Source organism: Ornithorhynchus anatinus, chromosome X2 (assembly GCF_004115215.2).
Source record: "Ornithorhynchus anatinus isolate Pmale09 chromosome X2, mOrnAna1.pri.v4, whole genome shotgun sequence".
In the NCBI taxonomy this organism is placed as follows: Eukaryota; Metazoa; Chordata; class Mammalia; order Monotremata; family Ornithorhynchidae; genus Ornithorhynchus; species Ornithorhynchus anatinus.
In genome coordinates this window covers 4546138-4568223 of record NC_041750.1, presented here as the reverse complement: position 1 = coordinate 4568223, position 22086 = coordinate 4546138, and the positions used below count along the sequence as shown (strand labels likewise).

At 57.8% G+C, this 22086-nt stretch overlaps 1 protein-coding gene across 1 annotated transcript; it reads right to left on the bottom strand.

The window, feature by feature from the left end:
* Nucleotides 1-1214: 1214 nt before the first annotated feature.
* On the bottom strand, nucleotides 1215-21865 carry N4BP3 (NEDD4 binding protein 3). Its single transcript, XM_029052476.1, has 5 exons — nucleotides 21696-21865; nucleotides 7036-7479; nucleotides 6169-6723; nucleotides 4113-4370; nucleotides 1215-2240 (listed from the first exon to the last, which is right to left on the bottom strand). Exons 2-5 carry the CDS (start codon nucleotides 7447-7449, stop codon nucleotides 1686-1688), a joined length of 1782 nt encoding a protein of 593 aa, XP_028908309.1. The 5' UTR covers nucleotides 7450-7479; nucleotides 21696-21865; the 3' UTR covers nucleotides 1215-1685.
* Between the last annotated feature and the right edge of the window lie 221 nt (nucleotides 21866-22086).

The following is a 22086-nucleotide window of genomic DNA, read 5'->3' as shown; positions in this document are numbered from 1 at the left end:
GGCACAGGGCCCCTGACGAGTCAGCAGGCCACAGTTGGCTCCCGGGGGGCTACCCCCCTCAGCGTGGCTTAGTGGGAAGAGCCCGGGCCTGGGCGTCAGGAAGCCCGGGTTCTAATCGTGGCTCCGTCACTTGCCTGCTGGGTGACCTTGGGTGAGTCACTGCACATCACTGGGCCTCCATTTCCTCATCTGTAAAATGGGAATTTGGTACCTATTCTCCCTCCCCCGAAGACCGTCAGCCCAGAGGGGACAGGGCCCATGTCCTGAGCTCTCTCTAGACTGTAAGCTCATCGAGGGCAAAGAATGTATTTGTTCTATTGTTCTATTGTACTCTCCCAAGTGCTTAATACAGTGCTCTGCACACAGTAAGCGCTCAATAAATATCGACTCACTGGCTGCCTTGTACCTACCTTAGCGCTTAGCCCAGTTTTTGACCAATGCCATGATTCTCATTACCCGTAATACCTTGCTTCTCCTTCAAGTGATCCAGCAGTCAGAGGGCCACTGGGCTGAGCAAGGCATTCATCAGCACGTCGACCCAACCAAGGCACCGGCGATCATTGGATAGCGGATGGGACTCCATTCACGAGTCTGGGCCCGGTGGGTCGGCCGTCTGTGAGCCGACTAGCTGAAGTGATTTCCCGTCTCCCCTCCCTCACGGTCATCCTCTGGCAGCTGGCTGGGCAGAGGGAATCCGAGAAGATCCTTCTAACCCCTCCACCCCACTCCAGGGTGGTTGTTTCCAAGTGACCCCGGCTCGGTGCCACAGAGACAACTTGCGACACGCCCTGGTAGCGGTGGGCTCGGTCTGACTCCACGGACCAGGGAGGAGCTGCTGAGAGCACCAGCTGAATCGGCCTCGCCTTGTCCAGCCCTGGTGATGGACATCCGTCCCCCTGCCCTGCACCAAGGGGGACAGAAAACCCAGAGAACCCCTTCTTCTTTCCCCCACCCCTGACTCTTGGGCAGTAGTCGAGCAGGGGCTCCTCGCACTGCCTGGGCCCCACATTTCCGTCAGGGAGTGGTCACCAGGAATGATGGGGCCCAAGGGAAGACTGCCCGGGTGGCCCCCCCACCCCCTTGGACAGAGGGTGGGCAGCTGCTTCCTTCTTCACTGGCCCCACTGTCCATCCTCCTCGGGGATCCACACCTACCACCCCCTTGGCTGAGCCCTGCCTGCTCAGGCCAACTGACAAAACACCAGGGGACCCCGATTTAGAAAAACAAACCAAGACTCGGCTTTATTCTGGGAGAGGCCGGGCGGACCCCCGGGCAGCCTCCACCGGCCCAGAGTGGAGGCCGGGGAAGCCCCCAAACAAAGCAGCTGCCCGGGGGACCGTGAGGCTTCCACTCTCCACCCTTCTGGGCCCCACACAGGCCCCTTTCTCCTCAGCTCTGCACCTCAGGCTGTTCGTCAACCCCTGACCGCCCCCCACCAATCCGCACACACACACACCCATGGTGGGAGAGCCCCCGACTTGGGAGTGGCCAGGCCGGCCCAGACAGGCCCAGATGCCCCTGCGGGACTGAGAACAACAGGAACGGAGAAAGAGTCTTTTGACCTCTAACCTGCCCAAGCCAGGATCCCTCCCCCAGAGAAGAGAGTGGAGGGGAGTCCAAGCGGTAGTGTCATCCCGTGGCAGCCCAGCGGGCTGGTTCCCTCACCTCCCCCCGGCCGCCCCCCGTCAGATCTCGGAGGAGGTGACCCTCTGGATCCAGGGGGAGTCGGGCTCTGGGGGCGGGGGGGTGCGCAGTTCCCGCAGCTGGCGCTCCAGAGCCTGGTTGCGGTGGTACATCTCCATGTAGCTGACCTGAATCTCCCGTTGGTAGCGGAGCACCTTGTCCTTCTCCTCCTGCCACGTCCGGCGCTCCCGCTCAAACAGCAGGGCCCGCTCCCGGCCCTGCTCCCGCTCCCGCCGCAGCTCGGCCCGCAGACGCTCCTCGCGCCCGCCCTCCCCTCCGCCGCCCTCCCCTTCGCCCTCCGCCTCGCTGCCGGGGACGTCCTGGCCGGCCGCCACCGCGGGGGGCGGGGAGCCGGCGTCCCGGGTCCCAGGGTCCCGCAGGACCCGCACTGAGTCCCGCAGCCGGGCCAGCTCACAGTCCTTGGCCTCCACCTCGGCCCGGCTGCCCCGCAGCTGCGTCTTCAGGCTGAAGATCTCCGCCAACTTCCGGGCCGTCTCTGCCTGGGCCTCTCGTAGCTGCTGCTTCAGCAGCGAGATCTCCGCTGTCTTCTGGCACACCTGCGGGGGTGGGGAGCAGGAAATGGACACAGGAAGGGGCCACCGGGGAGCCTAAGGGGACGGGTCAGTCTTCCCGCCTCATTAACCTGGCTCAGAAGCCTCTCCCTGAAGGGGTTGGGGGGGCCGTTGGGGCACACTGAAGTACCTGTTAAGTGTTTACTCTGTGCTAAGCACTGTACTCAGCGCTGCGGGGGAGGCAAGATCATCAGGTCAGACACAGTCCCCAGCCCAAATGGGAATCCTGCTCTAAGGCGGAAGGAGGACAGATATTGCATCCTCATTTTCCAGATGAGGAAACTGAGGCCCAGAGAAGTGAAATGGCTGACCCAAGTTCACCAGCCAGGCAAGGGGTGGAGCCAGGATTAGAACCCAGGTCTTCGGACTTCTAGGGCCTGGCTCTTTCTAGTAGGCCACACTGCGTCTATGAGCTGATAGATGAGCCAATACTATGAGCCAAGCGCTGGGGTACAATCCAATCAAATCAGACACCATCCCTACCCTACATGGGACTCACAGTCTAAGGGTAAAGGGATAGAGAATGGTTGACATCCCCATTTTACAGATGAGGAAGCTGAAGCCCAGAGAAATTAAGCGACTTGCCCAAAGTCACACAGCAGGATTCCCTTAAATGTGGGATGGCTGCCAGGAGAGGTGGTTGTTGGGAAGGAGAGATGGGCCCAAGAAGAGGGTCACCAAGGGCAATTCTGAAAATATCTCCCAAGTCCAGATGGTGGTACTCTGCGACTTCCCCCTTAAAATGCCCATCTTCCTGGCACCGATGCCCAGTGGAAGCCGTAACTAGATCGATCCCTTTCAGTTGACCCTCCCCTGTCAAAAGGTCACTGGACCCACCCCTCCAAGGGGTAGTGACCTACATCTACAGGCAGTGGGAATTGAGAGCAAAATCCACATGGGATGCCCTCACCCCCGACCCCTCCAAGGGAGGCACCTCCACCCCTCGCTCTCCAGCCCCAATACCCCACGAACTTGGGTCGTGCGGCCTACAGGAAAAAGCACAGGACTGGCGGGCAAGAGATGGGGGCTCTAATCCCAGATCTGCTACCATCCTGCTGTGGGTCCCTGGGGCAAGTCGCTTCACTTCCCTGTGCCTCAGTTTCTACAGTGGAGAGAACACAGGCCTGGGAGTCAGAAGAATCTGGGTTCTAGTCCCAGCCCCTCCACTTTTATGCTGTGGGACTTGGCAAGTCATTTTATTTCTCTGTGCCTCCGTTCCCTCATCTGTAAAATGGGGATTATTACTGTGAGCCCATGTGGGACATGGACTGTCTCCAACCTAATTAGCTCGTATTTACCTCAGGGCTTAGTACAGTGCCTGGCACATAGAGAAGCAGCGTGGCTCAGTGGAAAGAGCATGGGCTTTGGAGTCAGAGGTCTTGAGTTCGAATCCCAGCTCTGCCACTTGTCAGCTGTGTGACTGTGGGCAAGTCACTTAACTTCTCTGGGCCTCAGTTACCCCATCTGTAAAATGGGGATTAAGCCTGTGAGCCCCATGTGGGACAACCTGATTCCCCCATGTCTCCCCCAGCGCTTAGAACAGTGCTCTGCACATAGTAAGCGCTTAACAATACCAACATTATTATTATTATTATTAAGTGCCTAACAAATACCACAGTTAATTACATCTGCCAAATGGGGATAAAATAACCATTCTCCCTCCCACTAAGATGGGGTGTCCGGGATGGGGCAGGGACTGGTGTCCAATCTGAATGTAATGTAACTCGCCCAGTGCTTAGCACAGTGCTTGGTAGCCAGAAAGGGTGGAACAAATACTGTTATTATTAAATGTCCACAGGGGTGGCAAGGAAGCCTTGCTCCCACCCCAGTCCCTCCCACGGCGGTCGGCCCCCTCACCTCCCACTTGGTCTCCTCTAGCTTGGGGACGATGTGGTCGCCCGGCGGCCTGGCCCCCCGGGAGTCCTCGGCGGAGCCCTGCTGGGCGTTCAGCTCCTTCCGCAACCGCTTCTTCTCCTGCTGCGCGATGAATAGCTGCAGCTGCAAGCTCCGCTCGCTGCGTTGGGCCTTCTGGGACACCTCATGCAGCTTCTCCACATACATCTGCTTCAGTTCCTCCAGCTCGTCCATCCAGAGCCGCTGCTTGTCTTCTAGCACCTGGCCAGGGTGGGGTGGGCAGCAGACCGTGAGACTCGGGGTGCCCGGGGGCCCAAGACCACATCTGCTAGGCCGCCCCCCAACTCCCAGCCTGAGGCTTCAATCAATCAATCAATCAATAAGTAGCGTGGCTTAGTGGAGAGAGAGCTCGGGCCTGGGAGTCAGGGTGACCTGGGTTTTAATCCCAGCTCTGCCACTGTTCTGCTGAGGGACCTTGGGCAAGCCATTTCACTTCTCTGGGCTTCGGTTTCCTCATCTGGAAAATGGGGATTAAGACTGTAAGCCCCATGTGGGATATGAAGCTCGTTGTGGGGAGGGATTGTCTCTCTTTATTGCTGTATTGTACTTTCCCAAGTGTTCAGTACAGCGCTCTGCACACATCGAGAACTCAATAAAATTCATTCAACGAATGAATGAATATGGACTGTGTCCAACATGATTAGCTTTGATCTACCCCAGCGCTTAGTACAGTGCCTGGCACATGTAAGCACTCAACAAATCCCATTAAAGAAAAAAAAAATCAGATTTATCCTTCTAGACAGTATGGGCAGGGAATATATCTGTTAATTCTGTTATAGTGGACTCTCCGAAGCACTTAGTTTTACTGTTCTGCACATAGGAAGCACTCAATAAAAACCACTGATTAGGGAAGCAGCGTGGCTCAGAGGAAAGAGCCTGGGCTTCGGAGTCAGAGGTCATGAGTTCGACTCCCGGCTCTGCCGCTTGTCAACTGTGTGACTGTGGGCAAGTCACTTAACTTCTCTGTGCCTCAGTTACCTCATCTGTAAAATGGGGATTAACTGTGAGCCTCACGTGGGACAACCTGATTACCCTGTATCTACCCCAGCGCTTAGAACAGTGCTCTGCACATAGTAAGCGCTTAACAAATACCAACATTATTATTTATCGGGTATTTACTGTGTGCGGAGCACTGTGCTAAGCCTTTGGAGGAGTCCAGTAGAACTGGTAGGCATGATCCCTGCCTCAAAAACCTGACAATCTATGTACGGAGCACTGTACTAAGCGCTTTGGAGAGTCCAATAGAGCTAATAGACACAATTCCTGCTCTTGAAGAGTTTATAGATTACTGTATACAAAGCACTTGACTGAGTGCTTGGGAGAGACCTAAAGAGTTTAGTAGGCATGATCCCTAGCCTCAAGGAGCTTACAACACCCATACCGGGGTCCTGTCCAGGCACCCTTGGCACTGGGGATGGACAGAGCGGGCATCTGGAATTTGGGGACCCGAGGCCCAGCCCTCGGGCCAGGATGATGACGATGGCATTTGTTTAGCACTTACTGTGTGCGAAGTGCTATGCTAAGCATTAGGGTAGATCCAAGACCATCAGGTCAGACACAGTCCCTGTCCCACACATGAGTGAGAGACTACGGCGGAGCGGGCAGGGAGAGAATGACTGGAAGTGGATCCCCATTTTACAGATGAGGACACTGAGGCGTAGAGAAGAAGCGACTTTTCCACGGTCACATGGCAGGCCGATGGCAGAACCAGGACTAGGATGCAGGTCCTCTGACTCCCAGATCCATGTTCTTTCCATTGGGCCATTCTGCTACTTTTGCTGTCCCATATTTCTCTGGGCCCAGAGAAAGAAACCGGGTAGGAGCAGGAAACAGGGAGGAAGTGGGTAGCAGAGAGGGTCCGGGGGATGCAGAGGGGCAGGAAGTGCAGAAGGGGAGGGAGCGGATGGCAGAGAGGAATGCGGGGGTTGCAGGCGGCAGAGAGGGACGGGGTGGTGGTATGAGGGGGGGAAGGGGTAAGGGGCACAGCAGACTTCTTCACCTGCGTGAAGGGATCTTGGCCGTTTTCATCGTTCAGGCTCCTCTTGAGCTGCTGCAACTCCCCGCCCTTGTCCTGCAGCCGGTCCTCCAGCTGCTTCACCACCTCCTCCACCGAGTAGGCAAACTCGTACGGTGGCGGGGGCTCCCCCGCGCCCTGCAGGCGGCCCAGGGTGGCCAGCGGCCCCTGCTCCCCAGCCAGAGGGTCCCTGAGGCCCCGCGACCCCCGGTCCAGGGAGCCCCCGATGTGGTTGATGTGGCCCATGGAGGCGCTGAGCTGGCTCTGGGCCGCCATGGGCGGGGGGCCGCCACAGTCCGAGAGGCCGGCCTGCCCCGCCTGGTCCAGGCTGATGGTGTGCAGCAGATGGGCCCGGGGCGGGCCCGGGCGCGAGGTGGGCCCGGTCCCGCCGTTGCAGGGGCTCATGGGAGGGTTGCACACCAGGGTGTGGAGGCTGCCGTTGCTTTTCCACAGCTTCTGGCCCTTGGAAGCCGACAGACTCTGCATGGACAGGAAGCTCTTCCCCGTCACTGGCTTGAAGACTGAAGGGCGGATCCGGCACTGGGAGTCGGGGAGAGCGGGCGTCAGGCGGGGCCACGAGGAGCCTAACCAGCATCCCCTCGCCCCGTGCCGCCGCCCACCCAAGCACCGAGCCACGGCCACCCCCAACTTCTGCCGCCGCGTCGGCCTGCCCCCCCAATAAAGAGCAGCATCTGTTAAATACTTGCTCTGCGCCGAGCACTTCACTGAGCTGAACTGATTGGGGTAGACACAAGATCATCCTGGGCCTCAGTTCCTCTTGTCCCATCACCCCACCCCCTTCCCTCCAGTGGGGCTCTCGATGCCCACCAACCCCGGGCCCCGCCGGCTCACCTTGTCAAAGCGGCCCCTCTCGGGCAGGGAGGTCTTGGTGAAGTCGGCCGCCCGCGGGTGTTCGTGGTAGTAGACGCCCTGGTAGTCGGCCTCCCGCTCGCCGTCCACCCCATAGTCTCGCCGGAAGGCCTGGCCAGCGGCCGGGAACCGCTTCTCGCCCTTGGGGTCCCTCTTGGCCAGGTGCAGGTAGCTGAGGAGCTCCCGCTGGCCCAGGCCCCTCTTCAAGAGCCCGTCGGGTTGGCGCGGGCCCCGGGAGCCCCCGAAGGCGGCCCGCAGCTCCTCGGGGGAGAAGTCCTGCTTCTCGATCAGGCTCCCCACGCTGCCCATGGCCGGCCGGCCAGCTCGGGGCCCGAAGGCCGACAGGAGGCTGTTGCCAGGGTCACTGTTTGCAGGTGGCCCCAGGGCTGTGGCCATGGAGACTCAGCAGGGCCCTGGTGGACAGTTCTAGTGGAGGAAGAGAAAAATGGTTGGGAGTTTGTGGGGAGGTGGCTAGGAAACCCCATTCCACTCCAGCTCCTATGGCTGTACCATCCCCGCGCCACCCCAGTCCACCCAGTCTCTATCCTGTAAGCTTGTGGGCAGGGGACGTGAGTGCCAACTCCGCTGTATCTTACTCTTTGAAGTGCTTAGTACAGTGCCCTGCACGTTATGAGCACTCAATACATACCGCTGATTGACCCCAGAAGGGACCCCAGCCTAGAGGGAGAGCTGCCATGCGAAGAGTTAAGAGATGGATCACTCCAATCTCAGAAACCGGAGAAGAGCCTGGGAGTCAGGAGACCTGGCTCCTGACGCTGGCTTCTCCATTTGCCTGCTGTGTCACCTTGGGCAAGTCACTTTTGTTTCTCTGGGTCTCAGTTTCCTCTTCTGTAAAACGGGGATTAAACCCCCATCCTTCCATCCCCTTAGACGCTGAGCCCCGTTTGGGGCATGGATAGTACCTGACCTGATGGTATTGCATCTTTCCCAGTGCTTAGCACATCATAAGAGCTTAATACCCTAATTAAATCAGTCAATCAAAGGATTTTATGGAGCTCTTGCTGTGGACAGGCCACTGACCTAAGCGCTTGGGAGAGTCCAAGAGAGTATTTCCCGGCAACCTCCCACCCTCTGCAGAAGTCCCCTTTTGTGGTCTCCTTCACCCTTATCCCCAACACTGAGGAAGCAGCCACAGACCCCACTGGTCTGATTGATTCATCAAGAGTATTAATTGAGTGCCTCCTGCCTGTGGAGCATTGTACTAAGCGCTTGGGGGAGGAAAACAGAATTAGTAGGCGGGATCCCTGTGCTACATTACATTCCAGAAAAGAGGAAGTAACAGGGCTATAAAACTTCTTCGTCCACAAACGCCGCAGGGAGTTGTGAGAGTTTAAGTGCCGAGGTGGGGAAGTGCTCCCGGGGGAGGTGGGGAGATTGGAAATCAATCAGGGAAGGCCTCCTGGGGGGGGGGAATCTCACGAGCCTTTCTGGAATCACCTCCACCTCCAGACTCGATCCAGATCTGGAAGGTTGGGGTGCTGGGGCTCCCTGGCCTTCCCAGCAACCTCCCTGGCAGACTGTCAGGGTTCCCACACTCGGCTCCTCCTCCCGCCCTCCGGCCCGGGGAGGAAAACCAAAACAACACGCCCACGGCCCAACCGGATGAGCCTGGAGAGCAGGAAAGGGAGAGCCTGGCCGATTCCCTCCATGTGGATCCTCCACAGGGCCCACCCCGGCCCTGGCTTCGTCCCAGGGGAGTGGACCGGCCAAGGGGGCACCACTTTTGCTGGACTCCGGGAGGTTGAGGGGGAGACAGCCCGCCTAGCTCGGCCCGGCAATGGAGAGGGACAGGGCCGAGGGGTCGGCCACCTGAAGTTCCGAGGGGCAGGACCGGCAGGAAGTGTTTCCCGGCGGCCGGACCTTATGACTGCCGCCCCTCCCTCCCCCAAACCAGTTCCTGAGTAGGAAGTACACTGGGCTGCTGTCCCAGAAGCGAGAGCCCCCCTACATGCAAGAAACACATACACAATCCCTCTTCTCCCAGCGCAGCTCTCTTCCAGCAGCCCGTGCGCCCGGCGGAGACACAGGGACAGGAAACATCTGGATCTGGGTGGGATCTGGGTGGGACCCCCAAACCTCACTGCTGGAACATTAGCAAACAGGATAAGGGCGCGGGGCCAGGGCAACGCTACTTCCGGAGCAGGTGTGTGCCTGTATAGAGGTGGGGGGCTGCCCGAGCCCATTCCCCGCCTCCTCCTTTCCTCCTCTCCCTCTGGAGGTCCAGCCATCGATGAGCCAGAGCTGGCCACCTAGGCACTCTGAACCAGCTAGATGAAAGACAGAGGGGCCTCTGCCTGATCCCAAGGCCTAGAAGCCTCCGAGGGGCAGCACTCGCCAGCCCCCCCAATAATATAATGGTAACGATAATAAAAATGATAATATAATGACAATAAGCACTGTTAAGCACTTACTATGTGCCAAGCACAAGGACTAAGGACTGGGTAGACACAATACAATCAGATCAGTCACAGGCCTGTCCTGTGGTTCACAGTCTAAGAAATAATAATTATCTTTGTTCAGTACTTATCATCTGCCAAGCACTGTATTAAATACTGGGGTAGGTTCAAGATCATCAGATCAAACTCAGTCCCCATCCCACACGGGGCTCCCAGTCTAAGGAGGAGGGAGAACGGGTAGTGAATTCCCATTTTACAGGTGAGGGCACCGAGGTCCGTGACTTGCCCAAAGTCATTTTGGCAAACAAGTGGGGGAGCAGGAATTAGAACCCAGGTCCCCAGACTCCCAGGCCTGGGCTCTACCCATTAGGCCACCACCTCTGGCTCCATTGTGGCCTCAGTGTGGCCCACTTAGGCCCAGCCCAACTTGGCCGGATCAGGCCCGCTGGGGCTGAGCACAGCCATTTAGGCCCGGGTCGGACAGTTCTGCTCTGCTGCTCCTAGGGGCAGAGGTCATTTCAAGACAAGGCCCTGGGTGGCACGGCCTCAGGGTATCTGCCTATGGGGACATTGGTCTCAGTTCAACTGGAAGCTCTTCGAGGGCAGAGATCAGGTTGACCGATTCTACTATACTTCTCAAGTGCTCAAACCAGTGTCCTGCACAGAGTGAACACTCATTAGATACCTTAATTGATTGACTGAGAAGGGGTTCCAGGAGGGCATTCCAGGTGTCCACGTGCCCAGGGACACTTCCCTGTCACACCACCCATGGCCATCCCCCTCTAAAGTTGTACTCCAGTTCCAAGATGGTGCTCCCAAGCTTGAGAGGTACAGAGTCTCCTGCCCGCTTACCCTCTGTGTCCTTGAAAACTTTGTCGGGGATCTCTTTTGCCTTCCTGCTATTTCAGTGGGCATCACTTAGACCCCAGTGGTGAAGAGAAGAGGAAGGTCCCACTGCCAGGGGCAGTCCCCACTCCCAATAGTTTTGGCAGGAGGATGGCTTGCGCTGAACCATCCCCACTCCTGCCTGGACCCTCTCTCTGGCCAGCAGCAAACACTGCGGAATGGCTGATGGTGGGCAGAGGGGTAAGGTACAGAGAAACAGCGTGGCTCATTAAGCGCTTACTGTGTGCAGAGCCCTGTATTAAATGCTTGGGATAGTATGATACAACAATAAACATTGACATTCCCTGCCCAACGAGCTCACAGTCTGGACTGGGGGAAACAGACAGCAATATAAATAAATAAAATTACAGATATATATACCAGGAGCCCCAGATTGACAACCATCATAACTGTGGTGTTTGCTAAGAGCTTCCTATGTGCCAAGCCCTGTAGTAGGCACTAGGGTAGAATCAGGATAATCAGATTGGGCACAGTCCCTGTCCCACATGGGGTTCACAGTCAAAGGGGCTTGTGCTTGAATCTGTGACTTGTGGACATTTGATATTTGCCCTACCCCCAACCCCACAGTGTTCCTGAACGTATCTTTAAATTATGATGTTATTTATTCATATTAATGTCTGTGTCCCACTCTAGACTGTAAACTCATTATGGGCAGGGAACGTCTGCTTATTCTCTTGTATCGTACTCTCCCAAATGCTTAGAACAGCGCTCTGCACCCAAGTGCTCAATAAATGCCAATGATTGGTGGATTAAGGGGGGAAGGAGAGCAGGTGCTGAACCTCCATTTTACCGATGAAGAGACTGAGTCCCTGAGAAGGGAAGTGACTTGCCCAAGGACATCTAGGAGGCAAAGAGCAGAGCTGGGATTAGAACCGAGGTCCCCTGGCTCCCAGGCTGGCACTCTTTCCACCAGGCTCCGCTGCTTCTCTCAATCCATCGATGGTATGTACTGAATGCTTACTGTATACAGAGCAACGTACTAAGCGTTCAAAAGAAGACAGACCAACAGAGATGGTCCCTACCCATAGCGAGCTTACGCCCGTTGGCTCCCTCCTCCCCAGACCCCTCAAAGGGAGGGCAGCTGTTAGCATGGCCTCCTTCATGAGTTTCCGGCTCAGGACGGTTCCCAGCCCCGATGCTGCTGGAGGTTCAGTCTTCCCGGTCTCGGACCACTTCCAGGTTTTGTTTTGGGGAATGACAAAGCACTGGGGGGGGGGGGGGGAGGGCGGAGGGATGGAGCTACAGGCCTTGAGGTCCAGCTCTGGCTCCAGCACCGGGGGGCCCAAGGAACAGGCAAGCACGCTTCCTCTACCAGCTACGGCTGGTCGGTCGGGGCTTTGAGATCCTCAGGAGGGAGACTCGCCGTGCCGGATCTCTGAACCCAAGGGTCCGACAGAGGAGAGGCTGGGAAGCGGGGGGGCGGGGGACGCGGAGGTTTTCAGTCCCACACTGAAACTGTTAAAATCCTTTAGTGGTCTCAGAGCTGGGGTGCTCTGTTAAGTGGTGCTTGTTAGGGGCTTACTGTGTGCTAAGCACCGGGGCAGACTGGACACGGTCCCTGTCCCACACGGGACTCATGGTCTGAGTCAGAAGAAGAACAGGTGTTGAAGCCCCATTTTACAGTTGAGGAAACTGAGGCCCAGGGAAGTGAAGTGCCTTGCCCATGGTCACATAGTTGGAAGGTGACAGAGGCGGTACACGGATCCAGGTCCTCTGACTCCCAGACCGATGGTCTTTCCACTAAGTCAGGGGCAGTTCTGAGCCTTGATTCCCCCTCAACCCACACACCTCAAGACTCTCCGGTGGTTGCCCACCCATCTCCGCATCAAACAGAAACTCCTTACCGCTGGCTTTAAATCAGTCCATCAGCTCGCCCCCTCCTACTTCACCTCACCGATCTGCTACACAATCCAGCCCGCACACTTCGCTCCTTCAAAATCAATCTCTTTGTACTTTGATCTTCACCGTCGACCGCCTGTGTTCTCCCCTCAAGCCTGGAACTCCCTTCTCCTTCGTACCCGACAGACCACCCTCTCCCCACCTTCAAAACCCTCTTAAAATTGCATCTCTAAAAAGCCTTCTCCGACTAAGCCTTCATGTCCCATACCTGGCATCTCCTCTGCGTCGATTGTGTGTACCACTTAACCACTCTGCTACTCACCCCAGCCCCAAAGCATTCGAGTCCATATCCTTGGTCTCTATGTCCCCTATCTGTAATTTATTTTAATGTCTAATTCCCCCTTTGACTGTCGGCTCCTTGTGGGCAAGGGATCATGCTTACTAACTCTGTCATTCTGTACTCTTCCAAGCAGCCGGTACAGTGCTCGGCACATAGTAAGTGTTGGATACTGTTGATTGACTGCCCAGGCCACCCAGATCAAGCCCATCAGGCCCCCTAGCCTGACACCCCTTGGGGTCAGAGATCATATTAAGCCATTCCAGTCCCCACGTGACACTGTTCCTACAAGGTGCCTTGACCCCTTTCCCTCATGGGATACAGCCAGCTGGGCTGGGGACGAGTTAGTCAGAATCCCCACAGGTCCCTCCCTGGGGCCCGAACACCCCAGGATTCCTCGGCCTATCCCCCAGATGGAACCCCAGCCTCTTCCGACCGGGCCCTCCTCCCCGGCTACCTGGCCAGACAGGTTACAGACGGCCTGATCCACCCACCCAGCCAGCCCTTCCTGCCCTGGAGAGAGGAGCTTCTGAGAGGGAATGTCAGCCCAAGTATACCGGTGCCAAGGAGAGCAGTGGGAGGAACTGGTCTGCTCCTTGGCTTCCCTTAGAGATGCCCTCTTGCCTCACCATGGGGTGAAAGGGGCAGTTTAATGGGGGGCCACACCCCCCTTCCCACTCTTATCCCCGCCTAAGCCCAGTTGGGCTAACGGAGACCCCGGCCGGGGTGGAGGAGGCCGCCCTGGCACCAAGACAGGGTACGCACACTGTCCGGGGAGAGCTGGGGGTCTCGGTGGGCTTCCTAGCCGCCTGGCCTAATGAAAAGAGCTCGGGGCTGGAAGTGGGGAGCCCTGGCTTCTAATCTAACCCGTGAGACCTCAGGCAAGTCGCTTCGCTGCACTGGCACAGTTTCCTCATCTATGAAATGGGGATTCAATACCTTCCCCTTAGACTGTGAGCCCCGTGTGGGCCAGGGATTGGGTCTGATCTGACTGCCTCTTCCCCAGCCCACAGCACAGTGTTTGACATCTAGTAAGTGTTTAAACAGATACTATGAACAGCACCAGGAGCAGTAAAAGCAACAGTAGCAGGCCTCCATCGAGGCTGTGGGCGACGCCGGTGGTAGTGCGGGCAACCCAGTTCCTCCAACCGATCGAGGGCACAGAGCCTGGCCTCCCCCCCGCCATGCCCCAGCCCAGCCGCCTTGCCCTCGGCCTGGCCCTCAGCCCAAACCCGGATCTGGCTGTGCATTCCTGCCATTCTTGGGGAAGGATTGCTCACCGCCGGCTGGGCCATGGCGGTCGGGGGGCGGGGGTGGGGCAGGGCAGGGCAGGGCAGGGCCCCTCCTCCTGTCCAGGCTGGAAAGATCCAGGCATCCCTGCTCTCCGGGTCGGGGGCATCTCCTCTGCTGAGAACTGGCAGGGCGGCCTAGTGGAAAGCAAGCCAGTCTGGGAGCCTGGGTTCGGATCCTAGCTCTGCCACTTGTCTTCCTAATGGGACCTTGGACAGGTCACTTCACTTCTTCGGACCTCTGTTTCCTCATCCTTTAAAACCCCCGGTTTTATCTCACTTAGATAGGGAGACCCATGTGGGGCAGGGATTGTGTCCGATCTGATCGTCTTGCCTAGCAAATAGTAAACGCTGAACAAACACCACACTGATGATGATCGCAATCACTGCTGGGGAGGGAGCTGCAGAGAAGGGGGATTGGCCAAGTGAGGCCTGCCGGACCCTTCTGGTTGTTCCGGGCCTAGGGCGGGCGGTCCTCACCTTTCCCGGGGGGCAGATCGTGACCCCAGCTCCGGGTGGATGTCTGGCCCTGAATCTCGGTGGCTAGATGGGTCCCTTGTCCAAACGCAGCCCTAGTCCACTTCAGCAGTCAGAAAGGATGTGCTGGGCTCCAAACACCACAACCCTGGATCCCCTCTAACTCTCCCCCTGGGTTCCCCATCTTCTACCCAGGGGTCACCCTAGGAGGCTCAGCTTCAAGCTGCCTCTGTTCTTGGGGCAGCGGAAGAAGCTAAAAGGTCCCTCCATCCGGGAGCAGGGAGAGCACATCTCTGCTAACTCTACGGGACCCTCCCTACCACCTTGAGAAGCAGCGTGGCCTAGTGGATAGAGCCCGGGACTGGGAGTCAGAGGGACCTGGGTTCTAATCCCGGCTCTGCCGTTGGTCTGCTGTGTGTCCTTGGGCAAGTCTCATCACTTCTCTGGGACGCAGTTCCCCCATCTGTAAAATGAGGATTAAGACTGGAAGTCCTGAGTGGAGCGGGGCTGTGTCCAACCAGATGACCTTGTATCTACCCCAGCGCTTATAACAGTGCCTGGCACGTAATAAGTGCTTAATAAATACCATTATTGTTATAACCTAGTACAGTGCTCTGCACACAGTAAATGCTCAAGGAATATCACTGACCGATTGAAAATAAAATCCACCAAGTCTCCGGCCTGTAGCTCCTTGGAGGGTCCTGGGCAGACTCCCAGAGAAATGGGAGTTTGGGGCTGGAAGAGCAGGGAAAAGAACCTTATTTGCCAACTCCCAAAGGGGTCTCTCTTCACTAAACCCACCCCCCCACAGGGCCGGGCCTTGACCCTCAGCAGCCCCCCGCCCCCCCACATTCCTGCCCAGTTTTCCTGGGTGAGGGCTACAGGGAGCTGAGCCAGCAGCCATGTGTCCCAGACACGAGGAAGCATGAGGATTAGGGGTGAAAGAGAGGGGTTTCCCAGCTCTGAAATCTCATTTTCTCCAGGGCAGGGGGGGACTTCCTGGGATTAGGGGAGTCAGACGGAGTCAGTGAATCGAGGCCTCGTCACCAGGGCCGGAAGAAATCTCCGCTCCCCCCGTTCTACCAGCACCCGAGGGAGGTGCCACCCAGGATGCCCGCCCGGACTGGCCCACCCGGGGTGTGGCTGCCAGGGGTCAGGCTGGGTCTCCAGGGGCCCGGGGGTGGGGGGAAGCTGCCCTCAGTAGGGGCGGGGAGGGACGGCAACCCAAACGGGGAGCACTTGGGCCAGCGGAGGCTTGCCCGGAGCAAGGGAGAGGGCAGGAGAGGCCACGGCCCAGCCTTGGGCTTGCTCCCGCCCCTCTCCGGTGCCCCCGGCCAGGTTGGATCCACCCATCCACGTGTGGGGAGAGAGTGGGGGGACTCTAGCCCCATGGAGTATGCTGGGGGCCCAGCCATCCCAGGGACCCCAGAGTCTTCTCTGCCCTACTCCAGGAGGGACAAGCAAGGAATCCCGAGCTCATCCCCACTCCCCACCGGCAGGAGACTGACTAGCCGGGAATTGGAAGAGCCCCACTTTCTCCATCTCCATCTCAACATCCCACACCGCGGTCTGGTTTTATAAGCAGTCCGCCGGGTCTTTTGGCCGCTGACAGCCAAATTCATTCATTCAGTGGTATTTTCTGAGTGCTTACTGTGGGCAAAGCACTGTACTAAGCACATGGGAGAGTACATTATAACAACAGACACATTCCTGCCCACGACGAGCCATGTTAGGCCACCTGTCCTGGGCATCATCCTCTGGACCTGCAAGCTTTCCTTTCATGGTGTAGTGGATAGAGCCCGGGTCTGGGAGTCGAAAGGTCATGGGTTCTAATCCTGATCTCCACTTGTCTGTGTGACCTTGGGCAAGCGCTTAGTACAATGCTCTGCACACAGTAAACGCTCCAAAATATGATTGAATGAATGACCGAACTTCTCTGGCCCTCAGTTTCCTCATCTGTAAAATGGGGATTGAGACTGTGAATCCTAAGTGGGACAGGGACTGCGTCCAACTTGATTTGCTTATATCCACCCAAGTGCTTAGTACAGTGCCTGGCACATAGTAAGCACTTAACAAATACCACAATTATTATCATTACTTCAAGCCCCATATCCACTCCCCAGACACTGTGGTGGGTGATCTCTCCCTCCCGCTGGGATCGAGCGGGCCTGGGCCCTGCCTCAAACGCAGACCCCATCTGAGATTGGGAGCTCCACATGAGAAGGGAACTGGATTCCCCTTGGTTCTCTTGGAACTGACCAGCACTTAGCACAGCATTTGCCACATAATTATAACAATGATGGCATTTGTGAAGCGCTCACTATGTGTCAAGCACTGCTCTAAGCACCGGGATACAGAGCAAGCTAATCAGGTTAGACACAGTTCTGGTCCCCACGTAGGGCTTCCAGTCTTACTCACCATTTTACAGACGAGGTACCTGAGGCACAGAGACATTAGGTGACTTGCCCGAGGCCATACAGCAGACAAATGTCGGAGCTGGGATTAGAACCCAGGTCCTTCTGACTCTCTGGTTCATGCTCTATCCACTAGGCCATGCTGCCTCTGGCCCAGTGGAAAAAGCATGGCCCTGGGAATCATGGGACTTGAGTTCAAACCTCAGCTCCTCGCCTGCTGTGTGCCCTTGGACAAGTCACTTCACTGGGCCTCAGTTTCCCCATCCGTAAAATGGGGATTAACTACCCATTCTCCCTCTCTCTTAGACTGTAAGAGCCCCACTTGGAACGGGGACAGTCTCTGACCCAATTCTTTTCTTTGTATCCACCCCAGTGCTTAACACAGGCCTCAGTCCCTACCACAATAATGGTTATTATTACCACCGCTCCCCGGTGAAGGGCTTCTCTCAGGTGTCTCCTGGCCCAACCCTACCCGGCTCTCCCGACCGGGCCTCGGGAAAGCCCCTAGCTACTCCCGTTTCCCAGATGGGCTCCCTGCCTGGGGATTAAGGCTCTGGGACTCTGGCTACAATCCATCCACGCTCTCTTCCTCCCGGCCCAGATTCCAGCCGTGCTTCCGTCTGCGGAAGCCTGTGACGGTCTCTATTTCTAACCCAGATGCCCGGGAAGGAATCTGAAGCCCCTCCCGCTCCGGGGCCTGGGGTGTGGGGAGCGGTCCAAGCTGCGGCTCGAGTCTGGGCCCTTCAATCTGGTTGGGGGGGGGGGACCCTAAGGGTCCCGAGCTGGGATTGACCCATCTAAGGTCCCCACACCTGCCTCGGGGATCATTTTCCACAGACTCTGCTGGAGCCTCCTGCAAGGGGAGAGGGTGGGGATGGGCAGGGGGCTTGGGACAGGGAGAACAGTTGGTCCTGTGCTAGTAAACTCGTCCTTTAGCCTGTACACTCATTGTTGGCAGGGAATGTGTTTACTGTTCTATTGTACTCTCCCGAGCGCTTAGTTCAGTGTTCTGCACACAGTAAGTGCTCAATAAATATGACTGAATGAATTAATCAACGGTGGGAAGGGATGAGAGTCAGGACAAAGCTGGTCCAGACCTCAAGGGGAGAAGCAGCGTGGCTTAGCGGATAGAGCTCGGGTCTGGGAGTCAGAAGGACCTGGTTCTAATCCCGGCTCTGTCACTTGTCTGTCGGGTCGCTTCACTTCTCTGTGCCTCAGTTCCCTCATCTATAAAATGGGGATTAAGAATGTGAGCCCCATATGGGACAGGGACTGCAACCAACCTGATTAATGTGAATCTACTCCAGCGCTTAGAACAATGCTTGGCACATAGTAAATGCTTAACAAATACCATTATAATTATTATTATAATATAAAGCCACTCCAATCCTGCTCGGCACCCCCATACCCCACCTCACCACGGGCAGGGCCACTGACTGGGTCACAAGAAGCCCTGCCACAACCCAGGCAAAACCACGGGCAGGGCCACGGCCTGGCCCCCAAAGAGCCCTGCACTCCCCTCTCCTCGCACCCCACCTCCCTACTCCTTCCCCCAGCAATCAATGCTATTATCAAGAGCTTACAGTGTGCAGAGCACTGTACTGAGCATTTGGGATGGCACAACTGAGGAAGGGACCCATTCCCAGCCCTCAAAAAGCCTGCAGCCCAACAGGGGAGACTGGCGGGCCCCACCCCCCGCCAGCCTTGGCTGTCTGACATCTTCCTACCCCAACCCTTCCCCGTGGGACCGGAGAGGCTTCCGGCAGAAGAAGCCCCAAACTGGAGTTCTGACAGACAGGTGGACTGGTTTGTCCGGAGAGGCAGCGACTGAGGGTTTGTGGACTTTTCTGGGCTGAGGCTCCAGGTCCCGAGGCACCATCGGCGAGATTGGGTCACCTCCACCCTCCACAAAACTGGTCCCGGAATCCTTGAGGGCCCGGGGGAAGGAGTTGGGGCGGCAGAGGATGAGAAAAGGGCATTGGGATGGGTCAGAGGTCTCCCGTGAAGTTCCAGTTCTTTCCTAGCCCCTACCACCTAGCCAGGCTACCTTGAGGGGGAGACATTTCCCTTCCCCTCCCTCACCCCCCCGCTGTCATCCCCAACCTCAGCCCACGGCACCTGGGAACTGGGCCGTTTTACGAGTCACTTGAGCTTCCTTGCTAGGACGGAAACGCCTTTGTCGCCGGCACAGACTAACAAGCAGTGCCCGTCTAGCCCGTTTGGAGCCCTCTAAACCCAGAAACAAAACCCTCTCTTTTCCCTCCCGGCCCTGAGGCTGGGTCAGAGGCCTGGCTTGGTCCCACTTCTCAGAGGGAGAAAGCAAGGTCCAGTGGGAGGAAGGGGGAGAAGGGGAAATAAGGTGTGAAGGGTGTCAACTAAGCCCTCATCCTCCCTACACTCTCTCCCTTCTAGGCACTTGAATCGGTTCCCTTTAATCACTTGCTATCGCTCAATCAATCGCATTTATTGAGCACTTACTATGTGCAGAGCACTCTACTAAGTGTTTGGGAGAGCACACTTCACCAGAATTAGCAGATCCCTTCCCTGCCTACAATGAGGTTACAGTCTAGATAGGAGACAGACATTTGTATGAATAAATAAGTAATTCATAATACATAATTTAAAGAACCAGCCTCAGCCCCATAGCCCTATGTACTAATCCATAATTTAATATCCATCTTCCCCTCTAGACTGTAGGCTTCTTGTGGGCAGCGAATGCATCTACCAACCCTGTTGCATTGCACTCTCCCAAGTGCTTCTTACAGTGCTGAGAATAGTGCTCCAGCGCTTAGAACGGTGATTGGCACAGTAAGCACTTAACAAATACCGTAATTATTATTATTATGCTGTGCACTCTGCTGACTTCCTGGGAGAAGGTGAAGCAGGGGAGAAGGTGAACAGGGAAGAAGAAAGGGAATGATGTAGCAAAGGGATCCAGGTCTTTCTGACTCCCAACCCCAACTTCGCCCCAATTCCTGGGGTGGGGGGTAGAAGGGACAAAAGCAGCCGCCCCCGCCCGCAACAAGGATCCAAGGAAGAATGATTCTCCTCCCCAACCCAGGCCGTAGTGGGTAGAGCACGGGCCTGGGAGTCAGAAGGTCATGGTTTCTAATCCTGGCTCCACCACATGTCTGCTGCGTGACCTTGGGCAAGTCACTTCACTGCTGTGGGCCTCAGTTACCTCAGCTGTCAAATAGGGATTGAGACTGTGAGCCCCCCCGTGGGACAAGGACTGTGCCCAACCCTATTTGCTTGTATTCACCCCAGCGCTTAGTAGTGTCTGCCCCGTAGTAAGCGGTTAACCAATACCACAATTATAAACCCCCACACCAGAAACCAGACAGCCCCTTTGGAGAAGGTGCAGCTCCAGCGCAGGAACAAGGAAATCACTAAAGCTTCCTGCTCCTCCTCCCTCCCCCCAAATCTAAAAATAACTCCGGAGGAGCGCTGCCAACTGCTCTGGGCGGGCAGGTCGCGACCCCCATCATCCACCCGCTCCCTCCCGCCCCCCGCCCCCATCCTCTGCATAGTCCGGACGACAGCCGCCAACTGGGGGGAGGGGGCAGCCTCCGCACACGGCTCCTCGCCTCCACCTGCCTGCCTGCCTGCCTGCCTACCTGCCAAAGGGTACCAGTCGTGGACCCTTGGGCCCAGGGGTGCAGGAGGGAGTGGGCAGGAGGGAGAGGGGCAGGAGGAAGGGAGGTTGGAGGAAGGGGACAGGAGGGAGAGGAGACAGGAGGGAGAGGGGAAAGGAGGGAGAGGGGGCAGGAGGGAGAGGGGACAGGAGGCAGAAGGGACAGGAGGGAGAGGGGACAGGAGGCAGAGGGGACAGGAGGCAGAGGGGACAGGAGGGAGAGGGGACAGGAGGCAGAGGGGACAGGAGGCAGAGGGGACAGGAGGGAGAGGGGACAGGAGGAAGGGGGACAGGAGGAAGGGGGACAGGAGGGAGAGGGGAAAGGAGGGAGAGGGGAAAGGAGGGAGAGGGAAAGGAGGGAGAGGCCGCGCTGGCCCGAGGCTCCCGCCCAAGGGTGGGTGGGTGGGTGAAGAGGGGCGGGTCGGGACGGGAGCGGGTCGAACCAAGTTTTCCAGGTCGGCCCGGGCCGCAGGCAGGGGTCTGGGGGCTGTGGGTCTCTTCTGCCGGCCCCGCGGCCCCCTCCCCGTCCCCGTGAGCCGGAGGCGGCCCTGGCGGGATGGGGAGCCGCTCGGGGGGCTTGGGGTGGGGGCCGGGGGGTCCCGGGCACCTGTTCCCAGCCTCCGGCCCAGGCTCCCCGGGGGCAGCCGGAGCCCACTCCTCCCCCGGGGGCGAAACAAAGACCCTTCGACCCCAGCCTCGAGAGGAGGAGACCCGTTTGGCCTGAAGATGAGCTGCCACAAGCCCTTGCAGACTTGCCAGCCCGCTGACGGCAGGGAACGTGTCTGCTAATTGTCGTATTGTCCTTTCCCAAGCGCTTAGCATAGTGCCCTGCCTACAAGAAGCGCTCAATAAATACGATTTACTACGACTACTGCACACACATACTTGCCGAATTGTCCTTTCCAAGCGCTTAGTAGAGTGCCCTGCACCCAATAAGGGCTCAGTAAATACGACTGAATGAATGAACGCATGAACCCCCTCCCACGCTCCCTTGGCCCTCCGCTTTGACATCTCACCCCTCCGGCTTCTGAGGGTCAGGGGTCGCGGGGGTCTCTGCCCCCCCCCCCGACAACTCTCTTAACTCCACGATCCTGCACCCGCGGCAGCCGATCAATCAACCGATCAATCCTGCCATCGATCCTGACCGGTCCTGACCGGTGAGCGCCTTACGGCCCCCAGGGACCTGATGGTCCGGACTCCCCCGCCCTCGCAGTGCTCAGCACAGGGCTGGGCGCCGGGCAGAGCGCTGGGCCGACGGTGTCGACGGCCGGCGGCTCCGGCGGAGCGTTTGACACAGCGTCGAAGCCCGGCCCCGGCCCTCCGACTCACCATGGTGGCTCCCCTGTGTCGGTCCTTCGGGCGCCCCGCTCCCTCGCAGCTCGGAGCGGCCGGGGGTGAGGGTGGGAGAGGGAGCCGGGGAGTCCCGGGACTTTGTCCCGTGTGAGATTCGAACCCGCCACCCGGCCGTCGGCGGACCGGAATGAAGACAGCGCCGGCGGGCGCCGACTGGGCGGGCCGGGACACAGGGAAGACCCGGGCCGGGACACCCGGCAGGATCGGGAGTCGCAGAGGCCCCAGGGCCCCAGGGAAAACCCGGACTGCCCTCCCTGCATCCGGATCCGCACGCCCGGGCACCTGGCACCGGGAGCGGGGCACTCATCCCGCCTCTGCCACTTGGCAGCTGTGTGACTGTGGGCAGGTCACTTCACTTCTCTGGGCC

What these genes read in the sequence shown, in the direction of transcription:
- N4BP3 (XM_029052476.1), bottom strand. Translation starts at nt 7,449, where the DNA reads ATGGCCACAGCCCTGGGGCCACCTGCAAACAGTGACCCTGGCAACAGC. An exon ending in AGAGGGGCCGCTTTGACAAG is followed by an intron (nt 6,724 to 7,035) that starts GTGAGCCGGCGG and finishes CCCGACTCCCAG; the next exon opens with TGCCGGATCCGCCCTTCAGT. An exon ending in TAGAGGAGACCAAGTGGGAG is followed by an intron (nt 2,241 to 4,112) that starts GTGAGGGGGCCG and finishes CCACCCCCGCAG; the next exon opens with GTGTGCCAGAAGACAGCGGA.